The following is a 25,997-nucleotide window of genomic DNA, read 5'->3' as shown; positions in this document are numbered from 1 at the left end:
CTTTCCAGTTCCATAGCAGATGATACAGAGTAGAAACTCCATAAATATTTGTTGAATGAATGATACATCTTTGGATCCTCCAAACAACCTCACATAATTTGGGATTAGTGGATGCTAAGTGAATTAGAATTATTTTTGTCTCTGTCCTCCAAGAGAGAGTGAGCTCTTTGAGGGTAAGATTAGGTCTCATTCTTTTTTGAATATCCAGCATCCAACCCCTCCTCCTTGATCTTCTATGTATTATTAGTTATCTATGCTTAACAACAAATTACCTTGAAATTTAGGAGCCTAAAATAGTAGCATTAATGATTTCACAATTTCTGTGGGTCAGGAATTCAAGAGTGACTTTGCTGAGTGCTTCTGGCTCAAGGTTTCTCATGAGCATATATAGTCATGATTTTGGCCAGGGCTGCAGTCATCTGAGGGCTGGACTGCGGCTGGAGGACCCCCTCCGAGGACCCACACAGCTGGCACGTTGCAGTGGTGTGGGGGCAGAGCCCCAGAAAGTAGTTTCCAGGCTCTCGGCTTCGCGTGGAGGAGTGCTGGCTCGGGTAGTAGATGGCCATCAGCTGTGGCTGATTGGCCGTCAGCTGTAGCCAGTTAGCCAATTAGCCACTAATATAACTGCTGCGGCTACGGAGGAAAGAGAGAAAGAATGGGGGCTAGCAAGAAGATGGCGGCTGGGCTGGCAAGCGTGGATGGCGGTTTGCGGACAGTGTGGATTCAGCCTCCAGTGAGAGTATAGTGCCGCCAGAGAGAATATAGTGGTATGACTCCCCTACCTATGGCTCCGTGGGTGTTCCTTTTTGGCCTCACCATATCCTGCGTTCTTATGTGGGGAGCGGGAGTAGAGACACCACAGGCCTGCCTGCACGACAAATGGCGCAGCGAGCAGGGTCTCCCGCATGACAAGTGGGTTGTTGGCAGGAGGCTTCAGTTATTACCCACACAAGCCTCTCCCTAGGGCTGCTTGACTGTGCTCCCGTGGATTCCCCAGGAGTGATCAGCAAAAAGGAAGTGCAATGTCTTTTATGTTTAATCTCAGAACTCATGCTCCACTATTTCCACAATATCCTGTTGGTTATACTGGTCAGCTCTATTCAGTGTGGAAGGGAATGCACAAGGAAAGAATCATGAATGGGAGCCATGAATCATCCCAGTCCATGGTGGAAGCTGGTTACCACACTCCTTCTAAAGCAGATTTCCTTTCCCTCTACTTACCCGCCCATACTCAGTCATGGGACCCTGTTCTTTGCCTTCCAAATACTTATCACATTATATGTTTGCATGTTCGCTTAATTATTTTAGTCTGTCTCCCTCCACCAGACTGTCAGCTCCATGAGGGCAGAGACTGCATCTGTCTGGTTCAGCCCTGTCGTCCCAGTAACCAACACAAGGCATAAAGTAGGTGCTCGGTGAACGATTTTTAATGAATTCTAATAATTGGCCTTTGTCTGGATTGTAAGAATGTGCTTATCTCCCTTCTGCATTGCAGGTTCCTAGCTCAGGGCCCGGCATAGCATTAAGGCTTCTTCTATAAACGTCTATAAACGTTTGCTGAAAGGGGCTGAGTGCTAGACTCGGACAAGCGAGGGGGCCAGGATCTCGCTTCCCCAGGCCTCTCCCTCAGGCTCAAACCCACCAAGTAGGGACAAAAGTCGAATCAACCACCAACCCTAGCAACGCAGGCGGAGCTGAGCCCGCTGGTTGCTCAGGTACGTCACTTCCGGGATCCGGGTTCACGCAGAACCACTTCCGGGGCAGCGGCCCGTGGCGGTGCGGGAGGTGAGTGCGGCGGCTCTGGCGGCCGGTCCGGGATTCCCAGGCGGGGCGGAGCCGCAGTGGCGGCGGGAACGCAGAGGGGGTCGGGCTCGGGCGCCGCGGCCCTGCGGTCCCCGGCGGCGTTGTTCCGCTGACCCCGTCTCTCTCTGCGCGCGGCATGAATAACTTCCCAGCGGCTCGTTTGGAAGTTATTTGAAGAGGGGCGTTTGAGTCCCCGGGAGCCGAGGGCCTCGTCCCGCCCAGCGTTTTCCCAGCGCTTTAGTTCAGAGACCCGGCCCGAACCCAGCGCTCCCCCCGGCCATGTCGTAGCCTTGACTCGACTCCAACAGGTGGAGCTTTCGGAGGAGTCAGAGCTCCGCAGTCCGTGTGGCCGGGGTTCGACGCCCGGTGTGCTCCCAGGTGTCGGCGCTCCGTGCCTCGTCTCTGGTTGCCTTCCTGGTTCTCAGTTTCCTCCTGTAGAATGAGCACCTCGGCTTGACCTGAGGATTCAATGAGATGGCGAACGCAAAGCACTTAGGTGCAAAGTGCACGTGTATTGGGTAAATTAATTCTTTTCAAGAGAAGTGGGAAATGACTATGTGAAACCTCACGCTTTTTAAGTGGTGGCAACAAATTCGGATTTAAGAGTTAACGTTTTGCAAGGCATGTGCGCAGCAGTGTCAGCCCGCTGGCTGCCAGTTGTGACTCTGCTCGGGGAGATTGCTTAGCGTTCATGGCACAAAATTTTAACCCAGTTTTGAGCGGTTGTTGGGAATGTGTTGTAATGGGACGGGTTTGGGCAAACATAGCCCTTTCCTATGAGACAGTGAGAAACCCCTAACACTGATTTTCTATCCCCTAATCTGTTTCAGTTGAATTCTCAACAGAATTTTAAAATCGCTTCATTAGAAACCAAGAATCCTCTACCAACATACTTGGGATCTGAGTTTTTTGGTTTTAGAGAAGATTTTGTTTCTGTTTGCTAAGTCTGGAGAGCTAGCTATACATGTCTCACGGGTTATTAATTTATTTCGAAATGTTGACTTTTTAATAAATAAAATTTTAATTTTAGAACAATTTTAGATTTACGGAATTATTGCCAAGATACTCCAGTGAATTCCTTCCTATACGCCTCACCCCCAATTTCCGCTATTAACGTCTTGATATAGTACATTTGTCACAATTAATGAACCAATATTGTTAAGTTATTGCTAAAGTCTGTGCTTTATTAAGGTTTGCTCAGTTTTCCTCTAATGTCCTTTTTCCAGGATACATTACATTTAGTAGAAATGTCTCCTTAGATCACGGGTGTCCAAACTGTGGCCCGCGGGCCAACTGTGGCCCGCAATCCATTGTTAATTGGCCCGCAGCAAATTCCAAAAATATATTTAGTTTACTTAAATAAACCAGGTGAGGCAATACGTATTTCACCTCAAGTGAGTGGCCCGGCTGTTTGTGTATTTTACCGCATGTGGCCCTTGGTGAAAAACGTTGAAAAAAGTTTGGACACCCCTGCCTTAGATTCCTCTTAACTAATAGTTTCCCAGACTTTCCTTGTTTTAGATAAACTTGACAGTTTTGAGTATTGCTGGTTAGATATTTTGTAAAATGACCCCCAGTTAGGATTTGTCTGGTTATTTTTTCGTGATTAGATTGCAGTTATGAGTTCTGGGGAGGAAGACCACAGAGGAAAAGTGCCGTTCTCACCATATCACATCGAGGGCACATACTACCAGTATAAGTTATCGCTGTCGATGTTAACCTGGATTACTAGCTTTAGGTAGTCAGGTTTTTCCACTGTCAAGTTAGTTACTCCCTTTCGGTTTGCTCCTGGATCTCCAACACAATGAATGTATTTTTTTGTTTTTGTAAATACTTTCTTTCTGCTCCAGGCTCATCTTGTATATTTCCTGCCGCATTCCTAGAATTAACTATTTCTCGGAAGAGTCCTGGTTCCTTTTATTGGAGAGAGCAAGAGATATGTGTGTGTCTACTAACCTGTATATATACACTTACCTAATGTTTTTATATGTAGTAACCTATATCTATATTAAGCTAAATATGAACCCAGACTGATGTCTGCAACTCTCATCCATTTCACGTACTCTCATCCATTTCACGTGGATTATTCTAGCCTCCTTTTCCGTCTTATCTGTAACCTCCCATTCCAACTGTGACAGACCTAGCTCCTAACCATTGTCCATTCATTTACTGAATTCAATTCCAGTATACATATATAGTGGTTTCAGAATTATTAACCTATATCCCCTGGGGGAATAACTTTATCACCTAGAGTACAGTGCACACACATAGTTCCTTTGCCTTTAGTCTTACAGACTCTACTCATTTTCTAAGTTACTGAGGTCAGCACCTGATTCTCCCGTGTCACATTCTGCATCTCATCCGGGATACCCTGACTTCCTAAATGATTTTTTTTTTCCAAGTCAAGTTGTTGTCCTTTCAATCTTAGCTGTGGATGGTGCCGTTCAGCTTCAAGTTGTTGTCCTTTCAGTCTTAGTTGTGGAGGGCGCTGCCCACCATCCCTTGCAGGACTCGAGGAATTGAACCGGCAATCTTGTGGTTGAGAGGACTCACTCCAACCAACTGAGCCACCCAGGAGCTCAGCGGCAGCTCAGCTCAAGGTGCCGTGTTCAATCTTAGTTGCAGGGGGCGGAGCCCACCATCCCTTGCGGGACTCGAGAAACTGAACTGGCAACCTTGTGGTTGAGAGCCCACTGGCCCATGTGGGAATCGAACCAGCAGCCTTCGGAGTTAGGAGCATGGAGCTCTAACCGCCTGAGCCACCGGCCGGCCCCTAAATGATTTTTAAAACACATTTGCGTATGTTAAAGTTTACCCTTTGTGCTGTAAAGTTCTGGGTTTTGGCAAATGCTTAATGTCTTATATTCACCATTACAGTGTCACACAGAATAGTTTCACCTTCAGGGATTATTTTTAACTTCTGTCTTTCAGATTTCACCTCCGCAATCTTATTGACTCTCTCTTCAAAATACCAGGGGTGCCCAAAACATGTATACACATGACTTATATTCATCTTTTGTTACCGGTATATATTATTACAATTTTAATACCGTTTTTGCCTTTCTTAAAGTGTGTATACATTTTTTTGGCACCCACTGTATATTTACAACCTGAGAATTTACCACCTCCACTGCTACCGTGACTTTTGGACCATTAAAGGAGCCTCCTAACTGGTCTCCCTGTCCCCTACACCCCTACAGCCTCCTATTCGCAACACAACAGCCAGAGTGACAATTGTAAAATGAGTCAGACCAAGTCTTCTTTTTTTTTTTTGCTAAGAACCTTCCAGTGGCTCCCCTTTCATTCAGAAGAAAAGCCAAAGTCCTTATAATGGCCCGTTGGCCCTACACAGTTTGCTCACTCTGTTCTTGATCATAAAGTTCATTCCTGCCTCAGGACCTTATTCCTTGCTGTTCCTTCATCCTGGGGTGCTCTAACATATTTTAATGACGCGTTCCTTCGCTTTCTTCTTGCCTCTGCTGAAGTGTCACCTTCTCAGAGAGTCCCTTCCCTGACTGCCCCATATACGTATAATAGCACCCCTTTCCTTCCTCTTTTTATTTTCTCATAATACCCCTGACATTGTATTATATGTGTGTATGTAAGTTTGGGAGCCACTAATTGGATGAAAACTCTATGGTAGGAACTAGAATAATGCCCAGCACGTAGTAGGTACAAAATAAATATGTGTCAAATGAATGAATATCTCTGACCACTGTTGTCTGCCATTCAAGGATGATCTCAAGGGGTCTGGTAACCTGATGAAATTATTTGCCATGTTTGGTAATAAACGGGTGTATACTTTTTATTAAATTCTGGTAGGGATATGAGATTTCCCCAATGTATAATAACCTTTGCTTTTAAGCATGTCTGCGCTAGAGACATTGCAGGGCATTCAGCTCTGCCCTGAGAGCCTAAGCAAGCCCCGTGCCTCTCAGCTGCTTCTCCTTGTGAAATGAGGCAGTTGGTTGAGGCAGCTGCTCTTGCTTTAAAGGTGGGAAACAGGAGTGGGCTCCATCATTTACCAAATATTTGTCAGGCCCTGGAACAAACGCAAGATGGATCCAGAGTCCCTATTATCCAGGAGCTTATAGTGAAACAAGTGAAAAACAGACTCAGTGTAGTATTTCTCAAACAATAGGAATACATTTTGAATTTTGACCCAGAACATCCGTATTTGGATATAGATGAATATAAGTGAAATAAAGCTTTAGGATACAATACTCAGCCTTGCAAATATGAAGTTTTCTATTGACATTTATGTAATTAAAGTGCTGGCTAATAAAAAGAACAAGTGCTGGTTACAGCCTCAGAAACGGTTTCCATGGCTCACTAATGGGCCACAGCTTGCTACTGAAACTCATTGACCAAGTAGGTAGAGCTCTGGCTCTGGGGAGCCAGCCAGTTTGAATCTTGACTTTGCCGTTTCCCAGCCGAGCCATCCCTGGGTGAGCCGTCGCCAAGCCTGGGACTCTTCATCCTCGTTAGTAACACCTGCCTCCCGGGGTGGTTGTGAGTGAATGCGATGCTGACAGTACAGTGTGTGCATTTCTGGCAAATGATTTGTTCATTGCTTCTACTGTGACAATGGCAGGGAGGCGGGGAGAGAGGGTAGTGGGGAGACAAAGCCTTCGCAGGACGCCCGAGGGGTAGGTACCTCCTAGTTAGTTGAGAGCTGAAGTTGTGACTTCAGCAGGCCGGCTGAGAAGTAAAGCACAAACGTGCACAGAAAATTAGGAGTTGTAAAGCATACACAGTGTGTGTAGAGCCTTTTATGTTTTCCAGAACTTTTTACAACCACCCTCCTATTATACCTGCGCTGGCCAATATGGGCATCTTCTAGCCACATGTGACTATATTTAAATTAAAATTAAAATTCAGTTCCTCAGTAGCCAAATTTAAGTGCTCCAAAGCCACGTGTTGCTGCTGATGGTGACCATATTATATTGGAGAGCGCAAATACAAAACCTCTTCATGGTTGCAGAAAGTTCTATTGGCCATCGCTTCATCAAACCCTACAAAAGTCTTGTGAAGGAAGTAGACAGAGCATGGGTTTTTCTTTTAAATTGGATTCATTGTTTCAATACTATTCCAAAATTTTAAAACTGATGACCCCTTCACTTGAATAGCAACTATTTTAACATTTTCCTATGGCCTCTTTTGATCTTTAGCCAATGAAAGCAGTTTTATACATGGTTGCAATCATAGTGATTATGTAATTGTTTTCTTTTTTTCTGTTAGTGTCTTGCAAAGGCTTTCCCAGCTGACCTGATATACAACGTTTATATTTGCCATTTTAGTGAAGGGAATATGCCATGATGTAGGGTAATTGGGTTAACTGCTTCTTTGTTATTGGACACTTTAGTTGCTTCCTGTTTTTCAGTATTATGAGTAGCACGGCCATGAACTTTTTTATACCTGAAGCTTTTTTCATCTTTTGAATTGTTTCCTCACTATAAATTCTAGGAAGTGAGTTATTCAGTCAAAGGATATAATCACTTTTATGGCTCTTATTATATATTGCTTAATTGCCATTAAAAAAAAAGCCTAAATACGTTGTAGCTTTGAATAGATATTATTGTTTACCTCCAGAACATCCAGTCTCCAGGAGGTCAAGAGATTGGCCCAAAGTGTAGTGAATTGCATGATTCCTGACTCCTGGCCCCATGTTTTTATTGCACTACAAATATTCGTAACAGTGTTGCTGTTTGTAACGCTAGTAAATCCAAGTATTGGTAAAACCAGTAGGCTTGTTACAGCCTTAATCATACAACTTGGGGCCAAAGGCATTTTTTTTAATGTGTATTTGTGAGGGGCAACTGAAGAAATGAGAGCTTTCTCGCACCTTGGTATTCACATGTCATAGGATATAGAGCCCTGTCGGGGCTGTTCTCCAGCGAAGCTGTTCTCAGAGCCGCCCTGGAATTCACTTCAGAGCCAGTTTATGAGCCACCCCAAACAAATCTGCCTGGTGTCGGAGCGGCATACCTTGTATTTGACCAAAAATGGTATTCCTGAACTTGCAGCCCCACCTGATTCACCACACTGGGAACCAGATGATGTTGGGTGCTTTCCAGAAGTTAAATCTTTCCTGGGAGGATGAAGATCTGCCAGCTCAGAGGATTTGGGGGGGGGAAAAATGGGCCTGTGGCTTTGAAGGCCATACCCAAAAAGACAGAAATGGTGCAAAAAAGTGGCCAGCTTGTTGGCACAGGCACATGACCCACCTAAGTGACCAGATTGAAAGAGAGACAATACACATTGGCATAAATCCCAGTCTATTTACCGAGAACAGGGGTGTCCAAACTTTTTTCAACGTTGTTTACCAAGGGCCATATGCGGTAAAATACACAAACAGCCAGGCCACTCACTCGAGGTGAAGTATGTATTGCCCCACCTGGTTTATTTAAGTAAACTAAATATATTTTTGGAATTTGCTGTGGGCCAATTAAAAATGGATTGCGGGCCGCAGTTGGCCCGCGGTCGCAGTTTGGACACCCCTAACCTAGAAGGTCATCTTTCTTATCCTTTAATCACTCCTCCATGTTGGGGAAATGCTGCTAAGCAGTGAAACGGCAGAACCAAAGTTAAGGAAGGTCTTAGGACAGTCTCTTTAGCTCAGGGCTATGCCATAGGAATATGTCGCAGGCCACAGGTGTAATTTTCTTTTTTCTTTTTTTAAAAAATTTAATATAATTTATTTTAATTATATTAGTTTCAAGTGTAAAAAACAGCAATGATGAGACATTTACACCCCTCACAAAGTGTAACCCCTCCCCCAAGTCTACTACCCCTCTGATATATACAGCTGTTACAATACACAGGTATAATTTTAAATTTTCTAGTAGCCACATTTAAAAAGTAACAAGCAGGTAAAATTTTTTATTGTGGTAAAATATACATCATGTAAATTTACCATTTTAACCATTTTTAAGTGTGTAGTTCAGTGGCATTCACAATGTTATTAGGTTGGTGCAAAAGTAATTGCGGTTTTTTCCCAAATTATTTTTAACCTTTGAAACCGCAATTACTTTTTTTTTTTTAAAGATTTTATTGGGGAAGGGGAACAGGACTTTATTGGGGAACAATGGTCAAATTGTTGTCCTTTCAATCTTAGTTGTGGGGGGTTCTGTTCAGCTTCAAGTTGTTGTTCTTTCAGTCTTAGTTGTGGAGGGCGCAGCTCAGCTCCAGGTCCAGTTGCCGTTGCTAGTTGCAGGGGGCGCTGCCCACCATCCCTTGCGGGAGTCGAACCGGCAACCATGTGGTTGAGAGGACAGGCTCCAACCAACTGAGCCATCCGGGAGCTCAGCGGCAGCTCAGCTCAAGGTGCCGTGTTCAATTTTAGTTGCAGGGGGCGCTGCCCACCATCCCTTGCAGGACTCGAGGAATTGAACTGGCAACCTTGTGGTTGAGAGCCCGCGCTCCAACCAACTGAGCCATCCGGGAGGCAGCTCAGCTCAAGGTGCCGTGTTCAATCTTAGTTGCAGGGGGCAGAGCCCACCATCCCTTGCGGGACTCGAGGAATTGAACAGGCAACCTTGTGGTTGAGAGCCCACTGGCCCATGTGGGAATCGAACCGGCAGCCTTCGGAGTTAGGAGCACGGAGCTCTAACCGCCTGAGCCACCGGGCCGGCCGAAACCGCAATTACTTTTGAACCACCCTGATATATAACCATCACCATCATCTATTTCCAGAACTTTTTCATCATGCTAAACTGAAACTGTACCCTTCTAACAATAACTCCTGATTTCTCCCTCCTCCAGGCCCTTGGAAGGCTATATTCTAGTTTCTGTCTCTTTGAATTTGACTGTTCTGTGTACCTCACATAAGTGGAATCAGGTAATATTTGTCCTTTTGTGACTGGCTTACCGCATGTAACATGTTTTCAAGGTTCATCCAGGTTGTAGCATGTTTCAGAATTTCATTCCTTTTAATAGCTGAATAATATTCATTTGTATGTATAGACCCCGTTTTGTTTATCCATTCGTATGTTCGTAGACTCTGGGTTGTTTCCATCTTTTGGATATTGTGAATAATGCAGCTGTGACCATGGGTGTACAAGTATCTGTTTGAGTCCCTGCTTTCTATTCTTCGGGACACTGAGGAGTGCAATTGCTGGATCATACAGTAATTCTGTGTTTAGCTTTTTGTGACACCGCCAAACTCTTCCAGTTCGTCTTTTCATTCTTGATAGTGTCCTTCAAAGCACAAAAGTTTTATTTCTTCTTCAGTCCATTTTATTTTTTCTTTAGTTACCTGTACTTTTGGTGTCACATCCAAGAAATCATTGTGAAGTCTAATGTCATGAAGAGTTTCTCTTATGTTCTATAAGTTTTATAATTTTAGCTCTTAAGTTTTGATCTTTGATCCATCTTGAGTTAAAGTTTGTATATGGTGTAAGGAAAGGATCTAGTTTCATTCTCTTGTATGTGGGTGTCCGGTTTTCCCAGCACTATTTGTTGAAAAAAACTGTCCTTCACCATTGAATGGTCTTGTAACCCTTGTTTGGAAATCAATTGACTATATATGTGAGGATTTATTTCTGGGCTGTCTATTGTGTTCCATTGGCCTAGATCCTATGCCAGTATCACACTATTTTGATTATTGTAGCTTTGTAGTTAAGTTTTAACATCAGAAGGCGAATGCTCCGGCTTTGTTCTTTTTCTTTTTAAAGATCAGGTGAAATTAATAATGTGATTTATTTAACCCAATACATTATTTCAGCACGTGATTAATATAAAACATTATTAATGAGATATTTTACATTCTTATGCTCATACTATCTTCTGAATTGTGTATTGAACTTGGCAGCCATTCTCGGTTTGGACTAGGACTAGCTGTGTTTCAACTCTCAGTAGCCACCTGGGGCTCATGGCCACCATATTGGACAGCTCAGATTTAGCAGAAAATTGCCCTGGGGCACGGATCTCTGAAAACACAAAGCTCTTTGGAATCAGGGGGCCTGGTTCCACATCAGCCTGCCCCTTTGTTGCTGAGGTGCACAGAAGGCCACTTGTGGGGGCTGTGGTAAATAAAGGGGAGCAGTTCAGTCATCCCAGGGTAAGAGGAAGCAATAAGAAAGGCTGGGGAGGCGACACGAGCGCAGCCTTGGAGTAGAGTGGGGGCTTCGCCGAGCAGTCCACGTCGGAAAGGGCATCCTTGGCAGAGCGTACAGCTTGGGTAGAGGCCAGGATTGTGAAAGAGCCCAGTGCTCTTGGAGAATTACAGGCAGTTCTTTCAGCTCAACTAGGGTATTAGGAATGGGGGGGCCCTGGGGAAAGCAGAGGCTGCAGAGGTGGGCTGGACCTTCCGCCGCTGGCCGCCCCTGCCCCTGTCGTCCATGTCCCCAGCATCTCCTGTTTCAGGTCTGGCAGAAGCCTCCGCACCCACCTCCCTGTGTCCACCCTGCACCCCACCTCCCTCGTTTAATGTAAGTCAGGTCATGTCACTTCCCTGCTCAGAACCCTTCTGTGGCCTTACATTTTACTCAGTTACATTGGAAGTGTCAGCATCCGACAAGGGCAGCCCCCACTCCTCTCTGATCTTACCTCCTTCCACTTTCCCTCCTGAGCCCCCGTCTCTGGCCATTTTGGACTCATATCCCTACCCCAGAGCCTCTACACTTGCTTTTTTCTCTGCCTGGAATATGCTTCCCTGAAGCGTTGAATGGCTCAATCTCACACTTCATTTCTCTGCCACTTGATGCCTGTTTCTTCTTCAGAGAGCACTTCCTGTCACCCTATACAAAATAAAATGATGCCTCCAGAAGTTTGTTTTTAAAACAGTTGTAATTAGTTGGCATATCACATCTGGACGTGTTCTTTGCCTGCCTCTGCCCTGAGATATAGGCCGCAAGAGAACAGGGATATGTCTGTTTTGCTCTCTCTTCATTGCTTGGTGTTCAGTAAGTATTTGTTGAATGAATGGCTGGAGGAATAAATCAACGAATAAGCAAAACCTGAAACAGCAGGCCTTCAGTAAATGTATGTTGATTTGAGATTTTTGTTGAAGTATTTGCATTTATATATTTATTTTCCCTAACTTTATATTTGGAAAAACATACAAAAAAGTTGAAAAGAATCGTCTATGACTATCCATATGAGTATATCCTCCCCTTAGATCCAGGAATTGCTAACATTTCACCACAATCGCCTTATGTATTCGTGTGTGTGTGTGTGTGTGTGTGTGTGTGTGTGTGTGTGACCATTTAAAAGTCAGTTGTAGAAACATGACACTTACCTTTGCATTTAGAAGTTGGCTCTGGAGAGTGGTGAGTCAGAGGAGACCTCAGACAGCAGGCAGCTGAGGCCATGGCCTCCGACCTGGACTTCTCACCTCCCGAGGTGCCCGAGCCCACCTTCCTGGAGAACCTGCTACGGTACGGACTCTTCCTGGGGGCCATCTTCCAGCTCATCTGTGTGCTAGCCATCATCGTGCCCATTCCCAAGTCCCACGAGGCGGTGAGTCCTTCCCTGTAAGCCTCAGCTCCTCAGGCTGGGTGCTGGGTACCAGAAATGGACCACAGAAATGGAGATCAGGGCCTGCTGGGCTTTACTGATGTAATGTGCCCCCAGATACCCACCCGGTGCGGTTAATACTCTGTTTGTCCTCACATGCATTAAGCAGGGTGTTTTAGGTGCCTTCTACATGTCAGACCCTGCTGGAAGATGTGCTGTCTGCCCCCAGGAGCTTCTAGTCCTTGGGGGAAGGACAGAGACAAATCAAATTCTCACACAGGCTTCCTAAGAAGTACAGGGTACTGTGAGGGTGTATGACAGGGGGAGGACCTGACCTTACCCTGGGACAGGGGCCTGGCTATTACCCCTCCCCCAGGGAGAGGAAATGGTTGCAAGGACCTGAGGAATAAAGGAAGGGGCTAGTTCAAGGAACTGAAAGATGGTGACTGTGGCCAGAGCACAGAGGGGAAGTGATGAGAGGGGCAGCCAGAGCAGTGGGCAGGGCCCAGAGGGTTTTAAGTAGGAGAGTGACCTGATCAGAGGGGCTTTTTTGTTGTTTTGACTCTTATTCTATCGCTATGCACCCTTCTCCCGCCATCACCACCCCCATTTTCTGACGACATTGATTTGTTGTAGAAGGCAGGTCATTGTCATCACGACATCCACATCCAGGATTTGGCTGATGGCTTCTCTGTAGTGTCGTTTACCATATTTCTCTGTTCCCCATATTTCCCATCAACAGGAAATTCGATCTAGAGGCTCGAGTCAACTCAGATCAGGTGATTTGGTGCTGTGTATTTCCTGTTGTATGTCATCAACAGGCACGTGGTGTCTGTTTGTCACACATTTAGAGATTTTAGGATTGATCCGTGGGTTTAGGTGATGTCAGCTGATCCCTCTGTTGTAAAATCCCCATCAGTCTTTTTTACCTAAATGATTTTAACATCCACTGATGATCATTGTTTAGGTCCATTGTTTCCTTCTGTATTTATTAGCTGGAATTCTTCAATAAAGAAGACCTTTTCCTCATCACCTGTATGGTTACTCTGAAATGCTGTTCACACTAAAAGGCATGATAAACGCTTGGTTCTTTCCCTTTATTTATTAATTTCAGAGTAGTGAGTTTGGGCTCTAGCTATCTGTAAACTTAACCAATGAAGCTTTGATTTTCTTATCATTTTAAACACGTGTTTTTGTATATTTGCTATGTCTTAATTAATTTTAGGTTTTTTACGCTTAAATGGTCTCTGTGGGATCTTCATTAAGTTGTATGAAATATTGTCAACCAGGGAAGCCCATTAGAGACTCATTGAGTAGGGTTTTTGCTGGGTACAGGTCACATAAGCACCCTCTGCCTAGCACAGACTAAAATTTCAGACTTCCAGAAGGAAAGCAGGTATTCAGCGTAAACCTTATTGTTTGCACAAACAGTTTAAGTACTTATCAGTTCTGGGAATGGTGGGAACACCCAGAACCCAGTTTCCCAGATGCCAGCCAAGGGCCAGCATTGCAAGCTGACTTTTCTAAGGACAGCAGTTGTGTTTTTTTTAATGTTAACTCTATTCTGCACACCTATAATATACTTATTATATCACTTTCAAGTAGTTCTAAAATAGCTGTATTGTTTTTTACCACCAAGACTCAGAATGAATTTAAGATTTCTTTGTGGTTCTTTTCTGGCCCACAGATAGGTAGGTCCCAGTAGGGATGTCTGGTCAGACCTACTGTGTTTAGAAATTCTTTTCTTCATATGGGTGTCTTCCCACCGTGACATACTGTTAGGTTCATTGGCTTTTAATGTTTAGGGATTATTTTCCTTTTGACTTAACTAAACCATTATATAAAACATTTATATACAATAACATTTCCCTAAGTCAAAACTATGTAACAAGATGCAATCACAGAAATTTCCTTTATTCTCAGTATTGTTCACCCTTTCCCCTTCTTCCCTCCACGTAGGTAACCATTTTTATCATTTTGATTTACCCTTCCTTGTTTCTTTTTGAAAACATACACAAATGCATATGTGAGATATATGCACTTATTTATTTGTTTAATTATCGTCCCCCTTTGATACACAAAAGATGGCATTCTATTAAATACAGTTGCGCATCTCTCTTTTTCCGCTTAACAATATACAGCATATTCTGGAGATCCATTTATCTTGGAGATGACGGGGCCCAGAGATCCTGCTTGTGTTGGGAGGATGATGGAGATTTACTGATGCAGCGGGGGACCCTCCTGAAGGAGCAGACTTGGGTGGAAATGGGGAAGGAGCATGCCGGGTTCCATTTTAAGTGTCTTGAAGATGTCCGGGGGTTGTGTCAAGTAAGCTGGTGGGTCTCCAGGTCTATATCAGGAGAAGGGTCTGGGCTGAGTGTTGGTCAGCATGTGGGAGTTGATGTAATGGAAGCCGTGGGAGAGGATGAGGTCTCCTAAGGAAAGCGGCCCGAGATGAGAAGAGGGCCTAGGTCTGAGCCTTGAGGAGGGGCAGCCACAGCGGGCGGGAAACCTGGGTGAGCATAGACAGGTCCGGGGCCTCGGGGCTGTTCTGTCCATCTCCGGTTCTTATTCTGGTAGCTTGAGAAGGAGGTCGTGATTGGAGTTCCCCCCCCCCCCCCCCCAGTTGTATCACACTCTGAAAACGAAATCCCTGCGCTCTGGGGCTCTGTACTCACAGACACTGACACACTATTGGGTATTATAAATGACAAACATTTTTATTGTCATTGGCCGCTGATGAAGCCTGCTAAGAGTCCCGAGGGAGGGAGGTGATGAGCGTTCTTGTGTTATAGGCAGAGATGTGGAGTCAGGTGTGTCAGGCCTTTTGGAGGGCCACCGCTCACCTCCTGTTGTGTTCTTAACCCTTCGAGGCTGGCCACAGAGGCCTGGGCCAGTCTAGCAACTTGGAGAAAAACGGGTGCCCTTTACTGATCTCTGAGGTTTTCAGTGGTGCAGTGGGTTGAGGTCTTTTGCGGCAGGGAATTGACAGAGGGGCCCCAGTATGCCTCCTCTCCTCCTCCCTTCACTCATTCTGCCATGTAGAAGTTAATTTGTGACAAAACCCTCATCTGTTAAAACATAAATACAGTACATAAGTTCTCATAATTTATCTTGCAGTTTAGGGGAATAAGGCTTATACAAGTGAATTGTCTTCATAACTGAAGCTTACTGTTTGAGGTGTTTTTCTTTTTTTTAAATTTTTCATTGGATCAGTAGTAGCAAAAAATACAGTAGCATTAATTTAATTTTTTATGAGTGCATCAAACCAGCAAATGACCGCCAATTATACAGAGATTCTGGTGCCAGATTTCCTGTGTGTCCCCATAAGGCAGCCTTTGCTCACTCCCTAAACTCCTCAAGAAATAGAGAGGAAACGCTGTATTCTGTGCAAAAACAATCTTACAAAGAGAGGGTGAATGCTAAACTGTGTGTAGAGGCCATGCCTAGCAGCTAGCTGGGGTTGGAAGTTGGATTGGAGGGGAAAAAAAGGGGGTTTTAACTTGGGGCTAGGGACCTCTTAGGAAAAAGGGAGCCTGTGGGAATGGGGACAGCTTTTGGGACTCCAGGCAGCCCTAGGGCAGGAGGGAGGTACCTGGAAATGGGGGTGGCAGGAGGTGGGAGAGGGCAAAAGTGGGGGTGGCAGGACCCAGAAAACAATCTTGCTCTCTTTGCGGTGTTGCTTAGGGCAGAATCATCCCTCTTGCTTGGCCTATAGAAACAAGGTTTATTAGTGGCTTTTTGGGTCAGAAGATAATATTTTTGGCTCCAGATGATGGGAAAGACTTTGAAAAGCAAAAGAATGTCTTTCCTGTTGTTACAGTAAGCCGATTTTTGCAACTAGTTTATGACTTCAGTACTTCAATACTTAGAAGATTATTTGAAAGCTCTTTTGGGGGTAATCAGGGAAGGAAAAAGGAACACATACAAATGCTTCCCACCCCACCCCCTTTCTTTTTATAGTAGAAGCAAGAACCAATTGGTAAAATCAAAACTAAAGTCCCTAGAACCTAAGCCAAATGAGAATATTTTCTCATTGACACCTCATTAAACTAAGACCCCAGAAAACAAACATTTGTGTGAGCCCGATTAAAGCCTGGGCTGTACTTAATCCAAACATTTTCTTGTAGGCTGGATCGTAAACTATAAGAGGGTAGATTCTTACCCCGTTTCTGTCTAATCCAGGATGCAGATACGTTTCATCTCTCATGCCATTGATTATATGGTGGCCTTGGTGAAAAGGATTCTGGGGCTGCTTGTAGGCTCCAGACTAATTAAATCAATCAGTGATGTCTGCCATGAGCAAGGGGCTGGGGCGTTGGTAGTTTGAATTGCTCATCCTTGGGCTGGTCCATGATTCTCCATCCGTTTGCACCCATCTGGGGAATTTTCAAAGGCCTAGGCTGCGTCTGTAGAGATTCTGAGTCAGTTATTCTCTGAAGCCTTGGGTTAGTAGTTTCTTAAAGTGCCCAGGTGATTCCGTTCTGCAGCCAATGGTCTAATCCTTAGACCATTTCCCTGAAGCGCAGACCAATTTTGGGAGGACGGGAGGTGTTCAGTTCTACATGTGTTAAGTGTGAAATAATAGCAAGACATCCAAAGGGAGAGCCAGTGAGAAGTTGGGAGTAGAGACCTGGGAATTATTTGGTCAACAGCATTATTTCTTGAAACCCTAAGAATGAGTTACTGTGGGGACAGAGCTCCAGAGAGCAGTTTCCAGGCTCTCGGCCTCATATGGAGGGGTGCTGGCTCGAGTGGTAGATGGCTGTCAGCTGTGGCTAGTTGGCCATCAGCTGTAACCATTGAGCCATTGGCCACTAATATAACTGCTGCGGCTACAGAGGGAAGAAGAGCAGAGTCAAGGAGAGTGGAGGAGAGTCGTTGGTCGGTTGGCAGAAAAGCAGACAGCAGGTCGCATGTCGTGTGAACCCAGCCTCCAGTGAGACTATAGTGATATGACTCCCCTACCTATGGCTCCATGGGTGTTCCTTTTGGGCCTCACCATATCCTGCGTTCTTGTGTGGGGAGCAGGAGCTGAGACCCCGCCTGTCACCCCGCATGACAGTTACTGAGCTTTTCAAGGAAATTGAAATTCAGGAGAGGCCTGAACTTGAGGTATTGCTCGAACTACTTGAAGTAGCTTCTGTGCAGCGCAGATCCACTGAAAAGAGGGGGGAGTTGTCCAGAGTGGGGATGCAGCTGGGTCTCGGAGGGGGCGGTAACCAAGGACCCCATCACTCCCCATCTGCATCCCTTCTTCCTCTGTTCCCTGTCTGTCTCCTGTCTTTTCACCTCTCCTACTGGGGCCCTGCTTCCTCTGCTTGCTGTCCCTGCGGTAAGATGAACCATGGCCATGAACAGCTCCCCAAGTTGATGTCTTTCAGCTGCAGCATCTGGCGGCTGCCTTCCTGCTTGGCCCAAGTTCCAAAGTCCCCAGGGAAGGAACTGTAGCTGACCCAGTTTGGGACAGCTAGGCCAGTGTGGGGGGAGGCGAGGGTCCTATGGAGTGACCTCTAGGGGCAGAGGGGAAGGTCAGTTCCCAAAGGGACAGCAGTGCTGTGCAGACAAAGCCGGAGTCTCTATTCCTCTCGCTCTCTCAGGATACGGAGCAGAGCAGGGGGCAGAGGCCCAGGGGACTGCGGTCTCCCTGAAAACCACCGAGTGGTTCAAGAAGAGCACATGGAAAACCCAGTCCCCACAGAGACTAGGCAGTGAGAACAATCAAGTGATTGAGGAAAAGCTGTTCAACATGACGACGATTCCATGTTCACGCTGCTGCCTTTCAGAGTTTGGTTTCAATAGAACAGAGTTCTTAACAGAGAGTTCTGAGTCCCTCGGGAAGGTTTCCTACATGGGCTTCAGAAGTCTATAAGCTCCCTGAAATCGTTTACAAAAATGTGATGTTTTCATTTCAGGCACGTCCTGGAAGGTGGAGTGCAGTAGGTTAGTGAGGTGAGCGCCCAGTCCTGGGACTTTCAGGAGTGGGTAATAAGGCAGTAAAGGTAGGGAGCCCGTCTCCCCTGCCTTGCCGACAGCCTGCCTGAGCGACTCCCAAGCCTCTGTTGGACCAGTTTCTGCACAGAATGTTGATCCGCTCAACACTAAGCGAGTGGGCGTTGACTTTTAGCTAGTTCAGCAACTCACGCAGCAGATACTAATAGTTCATCTGGCAATTAATCACAAACTCTCCTAGTAGTTTAAATGCTGCCTCTTCTAACCTCTTCATATGTTTAGGTCACATCTCCCCGGCCGGCTGCCAGTCCTGAGGCAGGTACCTTCACTTCCGCTCTGCTGTCTTTGTGGATTGCCACAGTCTCTTCTTGTATTAATGAGGACCCTTTCTGTTGAAAGTTCAGAACCTCAGCTCCAGCTCCAGTTTCCCCAGAAAGAAACTGTATTGCTCTTAGAACTGGGAATTTCAAGGCATAGGTGGGTTCAGAGGCTCAAACGGTCTTCAGGATCCTGTTTGTCTCTCCATCTCCTGGAGATTTTCCTACGAGGGTTGACTTCATTCTGAGGCTCTTGCCACACGTCAAGACGATGGCTGCCGCAGCCGCATTCTGCATCCTAATTGCTCGTGATTTACAAGCAAGAGAAGCCATTTCTCTACCTGTGCCCACTTTGCAGACTCATGGAAGGCCTCTGCTTGGCCACATGTTCAAACCTTGCCCCATAGGTGGGAAGGGGTGATGGGCCCCATTTCTGCCAGGCCTTGTTTAACTGGCCCATCCTAGGGAAAGGCCAGGGTCCCCATGGAAAGGGGGTGCTGGCCAGACAAAGACAAATGATGCCCACCATGGTGATCCAGGGGAGAAGGCACCAGAATTGACGGCAAGAGTGATGGCTTTCAGTGCGATACACACAAAGACTTCACTATCAGTGAGAAAGCCCTGTGGTGCTTGGAGCCCTGACAAGCATGGAGCCGTCCTGGGGGCGGAGGGGCAGTGGCCTAGAAGTTCAGACCCCGCTGGAAAATTCTGCACAAGGGTCTTGATTTTAAACTAGGCCCCTGCTTGCCAGTGAAGCCTGCCCTAGGGAGTAATTAACTTGGACAAGTATCTACCCATTCTCAACACCTCAGGAGACAGGCCCACAGAACCAACTTTGCAATTCTGCCCTGTATTTTTTTTAAGCTTGGGAGGAGTTTGCAGTTGAATTGGGTGGCAGGATGTGTTTTACTTAACGAGCTGTCTCTGAGATACTGCTGTGTGGTGGGTAAGGTGAAGGTATAAACATGGTCTCGAGATGTGAACCGGCTCGTGGGGAGCCAGCTGGATACACAAGGAGCCACAGACCAGCCAGTGGGAAGGGCCTGCGTCATGCTGAATCGTGTCTGGAATGAGCTCCCAAGGCTGTTCTCTCTAATCACAGTTCTCCTCGCCTGCCAAGTGCGTCCTGGACTCTGTGTCTCTGTTTGCCTTGTGGAGCCCACATAGACGGCCTCCCCCGCCCCCTGTTTCAGTGCATCCTATCCTCCTGTCAAGGCCAGTGCTACTAGTTCCATCTTAGCAGCCACCTGCCTCAGGCCTCAGGCAGGAGTGCAGAGCAGGACAGCAGGAGCTTTCGCCCTCGGCACACCTGGTCTGGGTGCTGGCCCCCCTGCAGGTCCCTGAGCCTGTGTCCTGAGCTGTAACAGGTGGGCATTCCTGCCCGACCCACTGAGTTCTTAAGGATCCAGTGAGATTGGGTGCGTGGGGCTACCTGAGCCGAGCTCAGTGCTTTGCTTTCCCTGGATCATTTGAGAGGAAAGAATAGTTTCAGTCTGTTGGAGAGTGACATTCTGTCCTGATTTATAGGACTAACTCCACACTGAACTGTATAGTGGAAATCGTAAAATTCTGTGCTGTCCGTGCTGGAGCAATTTGATACCTTGTGGCACAGATTCGATTATTTGAATCTGATGAATAGCAGCAATTTTCTGGCCTCGTAAGTGGTTGTGGGCTGCTTCCTTCTTGAGGCCTGTGCCCACAGAGGAGCTCTCTGCAGACTCGGGCACCTCCTGGCCGGCCAGGTTTTCTTCTACCCCCGACAGTGTCATTGCCGAGGAAATCTGAAACTTCCTTCAGAGGAGGCACGGTGTTTCCAGATTTAAAGGTGGGACTGTAGCGCTGGGAGCCTGCCATCCACCTGGCTTGTACAGCAGTGTGTGTTTGAAGAGAAATTAGAAGCCAGCCATTCGTTCAGTCATTCCCGCCAGCCAAGCATTTGGAGCTCCAGTTCTGTGTGACTAGGACTCCAGCATCCGGGCCGTGTATGACAGTTGCCTTTGCTTCCCTGCAGGGTGGGGGAAGACGACCGTGCTCCATTGGGCCAGTCACTGAGTCTCAGTGGGCCTCAGTTTCCTCGCCTGTAAAATGGCGCTCACAGTGGCTGGCATGCCAGGGTGATGGGAGGCTCAGTGAGCTGGTGTTTGTAAAGCGCCTACTTGGTGCACATCACTAAGTGCCTTCTCTTTGTCATTACCCCGTGGCGCCTGGTACAGACCCTCATACCCTGGACTCAATAGGTAAGTGATGAATGCTGAGCACCTCTGCAGAGCATGAACGGGAACAGAGTACCAGGGAGATGCTGGCTTGACCAGTAGCCCTGAGTGACAGACAGTGGGCTGCGTGAGGGGGCGTGCAGAGAGACGGGTCAAGGCTGGAGCAGAATGGCCCTGGCGGCTACTCGGAGGCTCTTGGAACTTGTCTGATATGAAAAGGGAACCAGCAACACTTTGACAGACATGGTCTCCTAAAGCTGTTGTCTTAGGAGAACAGACTCTTAGAGCAGTGTGGCGGGTGGTGAGGAAAAGCTGTGGGAGGCTGATGCAGAGAAAGAGGCAGGCAGGAGACCGTGAGGTCTGAACCGGCGCAGGAGTGTGTGCCCGGAGAGGACGAGGCTCGGCCAAGAGCCTGCGGGAAAGTAGAGTGGACGTCGCAGGTTGGATGTGGGGCACGAGGGAATGGCGAGAACTCAGAAGTGACTGGAGCTTTCTAGCTTGGGTGACTGATGGGTGACAAGGCCAGAAGCTGAGCTGGGGAAGAGAGGAGGAGGTCTGGGTGAGGAGGAGACATAATCCATTCAGATGACTCAATGACTGGAATATGTACACACACCCACAGAGAGCTGATTTCAACTGTAAAAAAACAAAGCATGACTCGAGGAGCACTAACCCACTTTCCTGACTCCTGTGGGAACTTGAGTCACAAACTAGGGGCTTCCGATTACCTATCTATCGACAGATAGAATCTAGAAAACAAGCTGTTCTTTTCCTTCCATGGTCACCTGTGGTTCCAAGGGCTGCTCCACAGAGAGAAAGTCGATTGCACAGTTAACTCAGATTCTCCATCTGAGTGTCTCTTCTTTCATCTATAAAATGGGGGCTCATTAGGGTACTTTGCGAGGCTAAGATATGTCCAAACCATATAACACTGGGCCTGGCATATTGTAAATAATATTAGCAGCTGCTATGGCTGTTGTTGTTCCTGTTAGTATTATTGGTAGCGACGTCTAGCCATAATTAGGGTATGTATACTGGGTTTAAAACCTGCCATGTCCTCTGTGGCCATGGAGGAAGTGAGGCCTCGTCTTCAGTTGTGTTTCCATGGAGATAAACAAGAGTGAAGTTCCCAGGATTATGGGAGCTCTTGTCTGTTCTTTCATTTCATTCATTCATCCTTTCATTGATTTATTCATTCAGCAATGGTGAAAGCTGTCCCAAGGAGTTCACAGGCTAATAGGGGAGACCAACACGAGAATACGTAACTGTGGTAAATTAATCGTGGCGTTCTAAGGTTCCTGGGGAGCAGGGGAGGGGTGGAGGATTGACGTACCCTGCTGGAGGTAGAGGAGCAGAGAGGGAAGGCTAGATAGTGAGGAGAGTGTGTTCCTGGCTGTGGCCAAACCGTGGGGGGCGGGGGGAGCGGGGGAGTTTACTGGAAGGCCGAGGAAAGAAAGGTGCTCCTCTCATTAGGGGAGGCCCGTGGAAGCCCTGGGGCCGGACCCAGTGGGGTGGGAAGGAGCACAGATAGGCTGGAGAGGTGGCCTCCTTAGACGCCGTCCCAAGTGTGGGACATGAGGCTTCTGGTGACGGAAAGCCATTGGAAGGCTTCAGGTAGGGGGTCTGCACTTTAGAAACGTTCCTTTGGCGGGTGCACAAGGAATGGCATAAAGAAAGCAGGACAGTGGGTTAGCAGTGGGGGAACTGAGGTAGGGGTTGTGATGCTAAAGAGAGAGGCTGAGTGGAGAGGTAGCAGAGGTCAGATCAGAACTTGGTGACCGATTGGCTGGTGGGAAGGAGGGAGAGGTTTGGTCACTGGGCCTCTGGTGGTTCTGCCCATAGGTGGGAGGAGGGCCCGGCCTGCTGGAGAAGGGGCCATGCTTGGTCTGGGCCATCTGAGCTGGAGGTGCCCGGCAGACTCCAGCCTCAGTCATCTGACAGACAGCTGGGTCAGGGGAGAGGTCTGGGAGGTGCCAGAAAAGATGAGGCACCTGAGAGAGGGTCTGTGGAGTGAGGGAAGCAAAGGGTGAGCAGCTGGGTGTCACCCTCTAGGGCTTCTGAACTGGCCCCACTGAAGCCTGGGAGGCGCCCAGCTCTAAAGTCAGAGTGGGCTCTGTCCCCGGAGGTCCTGTCCGGCCTTGGCAAGTTCCCGTGTATAAACCGTTCACCTAATCCGGGCCTGTTTGCCCAGGCTGCTAGGGTCCCACTGGTTTTCAGGGACTGACAGGTACTGCACTGGGGATGGTTTCCAGTTCCCAAGGTCTCCTGACATGGGACCCTGTTTGCCTTACACAGTAGCCTTCCCACGGAGCTCCGCAGCCCATGTACTTGACACTGGCTCCTCTGAGGTTCTGCTTCATTTTGTTTGTGTTTTTCTAATGGGCTTTTTTCTTTATTTTTTGCCAAGTTCCATAGATAGTCAGCACAGAGGGACAGGCTGGGGTAGTCCAGAGTTGCAGTCAGAGACCTGGCCCGGGGCAGGCCTTGGCCCCCTCATTATCTTGGGAAGATCACCCATGGGTGCCTGGTGGGCCTGGGCTGGGCCTTTACTTCTGGTGTCTGCGCTGGCAGGGTGGAGAGGAGACAATGCTGGCCCCCGAGAGGGAGCTGACAGACCCCTGGACTAGGCCTCTGGGTAGGATTGGCCCCTCCCCAGACAAGGTCCTGCCTCTTCTGTAGGGCAGAGGCTGGTGGGTGAGCTGGGAAGGACAGAGCCTAAAGCAAGTTGGAAGCTAGGAGTTGGCCAGTTAAACAGGCCGAAATATTTTTCTCTTCCAGAAAACGTGTTCCCTCCTACTGTTCTTATCTGCTTTTTGTTGTCCCATTTTTAATAAAAGAACACAGGTTCTGAGAAATGTTTTCTTACCATAGTGTCGGGGGCACCAGGGCCTTGGAGGGGGGGGCGTGGACACTTGAATAAAGGGGGCAGCTACTACTCACCCTGTTTCTTGGGGCTAGTGTCTCAGGATGTTTAAAGTTTTCAAGAAAGCTAAGAATCCAGATTTGAATGGGAACTCTCCCAACTGGCTCAAATTCTTAAAAATAAACTGCAGGCCAAGTGAAGGCTGCCTGTGGGCCGGTCGGGCCCGGGAGCCGTGGTTACTGTTCTCAGAGCGAGATGGCCCTGGCTCATGTGTCGCCTGGCTGTGTCACACTGTGATTTATCACCCAGGGGAGGAGGGAATGCTCAGCAGGCTGAGCCCTCTCCAGATTCTTCCGACATGAGCCTGAGTGGCTAGTGCAGGCCAAGGCCCTTCCCCAGGGTCCACTTTCTTTATCAGTACAATGAAGGCCAGGGCTGGATCTGCGGGTTTGAACCTTTTTGAAGCAGCAGAACCTTTGTTTAAATCAAACCTCACAGGGAACAAATCACGACATACGTGACACAAAAAAACTAGAACTCCTCCAGTCCTAGGGAGAGTCTGAGTTCTGCCCTGGCTGCCCTCCCCCGTGAAGCACCTCTGCCAGGCCCCACAGAACAGTGCAGCGACTGCCCACCTGCTAGCTGGCGCTCTCCACTCCTCCTGGCCCTGACATTCAGTGGATCGAATGGGAGGAGAACAGCAGGGTCAGAAGGAGAGTAAGCCACAGTGAGGCTGCCCCACGGCGGACTCCTCACCCAATTCTGACCGGACCCTGCCCAGGGTGGCCAGCCAGCCGCTGGGTCCAACCACACTCACTGGTGCTCTGTGTGCATTTTTGTCTCCTCACATCAGCCCTCCAGGGTGTGCATTGCTATTTCCATTTCACAGCGGGGTAAACCAAGGCACAGAAGGGTCACTTGGCTAGAACGTGGAGGAGCCTAGGTTCCACCAGGCCTGTGAGACCCTAAAAGCTGCCTCCTCCCCTTGGGGGCTCCCTTATTCTTCCCTGAGAACTGCCCTGCTCCTGGGGGCTGTCCCGCAGGCATGGCCATCGTGGGTCCCAGCATGATGGTTTCGATCCCTTGCTCTCTGTGGCAGGCTTTAGTCTGCATAGTCCCTTCAGACATGATCTCATTTTTACTGGGGTCAGGCTTGATTCCTCTAAGCAGAACTCTTTGTTTATCACCACACAGGAGGCAGAACCATCGGAGCCCAGAAGTGGGGAGGTGACAAGGAAACCCAAGGCTGCTGCTCCTTCCACGAACAAGAGACCCAAGAAAGAGGCCAAGAAGAAGCGCTAGAAGACAGGCCTGGCGAGCGGCGGGAGGGGCACGGGCCGTAGGGGTGCCCTCCTGGGCCTCGGTGTCCTGTTCTCTCCCTCCGTCCCCGGCTCACTCTGGGATACCCTCTGACCACAGAGACAAGCCCAGCTGGGCAGACCACCACTTCCTCTTCTTCTGCTTCTGTGATGGTTTAGGGCCAAGGGGACGGAAACACCCTGTGAGCGGAGACCGTCTTAGAGGTCTGTTCAGACGTCAGGTCCCCTCAGAGTTACGTTTTACTAAATCATGGAGTCCAGCCTTTAGTCCCACCATGGATTCACACTACATTTTAGAGTCATGGTCTAATGCTGACAGGCGCCACCCTCTCCCACGATTTGTGCACCATAGATGTCCTGCTAATCAGTCCCTTTTCTCTGCTCGTGCAGATAAAGCTAGGCTACACCTCACCCGTTTGTTTGGCTCGGGACGCGTGGCCACTGTGACGTTCATGGTCCCACAAGTGCAGCAGCCAGGTCTGAAAGGTGCTTTGTGTGAGAGCCAGAGAAGACCTGGGCCGGGGTAATGCCTGGTTCTCCTCCAGCAGATGGAAGTAGGGTTTCCGGGCAGGAATTCCCGCCCATTCTCAGGATTCCCCCCCCACCCTTCCCCTGCTTTCCCGTTCCCGAATCCCGAGAAAAATTGGTCGGGAAATCGGGAAAATTGGCTCATTGAACCCAGGTAGTTGGTATCATCGGCCATCACTTTGTGGAAACAATTCATTGTGAAGAACAGAAAACAGTTTGTATCTCAGGATTTGGGAACGGGAAAGAGAAAAATTCCTGAGAATGGGTGGGAATTCCCGCCCGGGGAACCCTAGATGGAAGGGATTTGGTTGAATGAGTGCATGTTTCTTAGGCTGAACTTTCTGAGCCTCTGAAATGGGGGTCTTGTCACTCTCAGACCAACCTCTGCTCAGCCCAACATAGCACATTCAAGATGAGCCTTTTGGCTTCCACCTCTGCAATCTCCCACATCCCTCATCCTTCCCCCACCATTCTTTCATCCCTTGACCAGTGAGATAAAGTTGTTTTGGCAAGTAAGTGTCAATAAACTGCCCCACTTGCTGAA

General features: G+C 47.8%; 1 protein-coding gene across 5 annotated transcripts; it reads left to right on the top strand.

Annotated features, from left to right (window-relative positions):
- The first annotated feature begins 1,660 nt into the window (after window positions 1-1,660).
- MANBAL (mannosidase beta like) lies at window positions 1,661-25,997 on the top strand. Of its 5 annotated transcripts, none has more exons than XM_019750239.3 (3): window positions 1,661-1,785; window positions 12,056-12,264; window positions 24,801-25,997. In XM_019750239.3, exons 2-3 carry the CDS (start codon window positions 12,115-12,117, stop codon window positions 24,906-24,908), a joined length of 258 nt encoding a protein of 85 aa, XP_019605798.1. In that variant the 5' UTR covers window positions 1,661-1,785; window positions 12,056-12,114; the 3' UTR covers window positions 24,909-25,997. The 5 variants fall into 5 exon arrangements, with proteins under 5 accessions (XP_019605798.1, XP_019605800.1, XP_088645262.1 ...); XM_019750241.3 differs by having other exon boundaries at window positions 1,750-1,785; window positions 12,059-12,264; XM_088789136.1 differs by having other exon boundaries at window positions 1,783-2,299.

The sequence above is a fragment of the Rhinolophus sinicus genome, chromosome 13 (assembly GCF_057876585.1).
Source record: "Rhinolophus sinicus isolate RSI-liver-muscle chromosome 13, RSI-T2T, whole genome shotgun sequence".
NCBI classification, from domain to species: Eukaryota; Metazoa; Chordata; class Mammalia; order Chiroptera; family Rhinolophidae; genus Rhinolophus; species Rhinolophus sinicus.
Note: the sequence above shows the minus strand (reverse complement) of the source record. Positions and strands in the feature narration are given on the sequence as shown.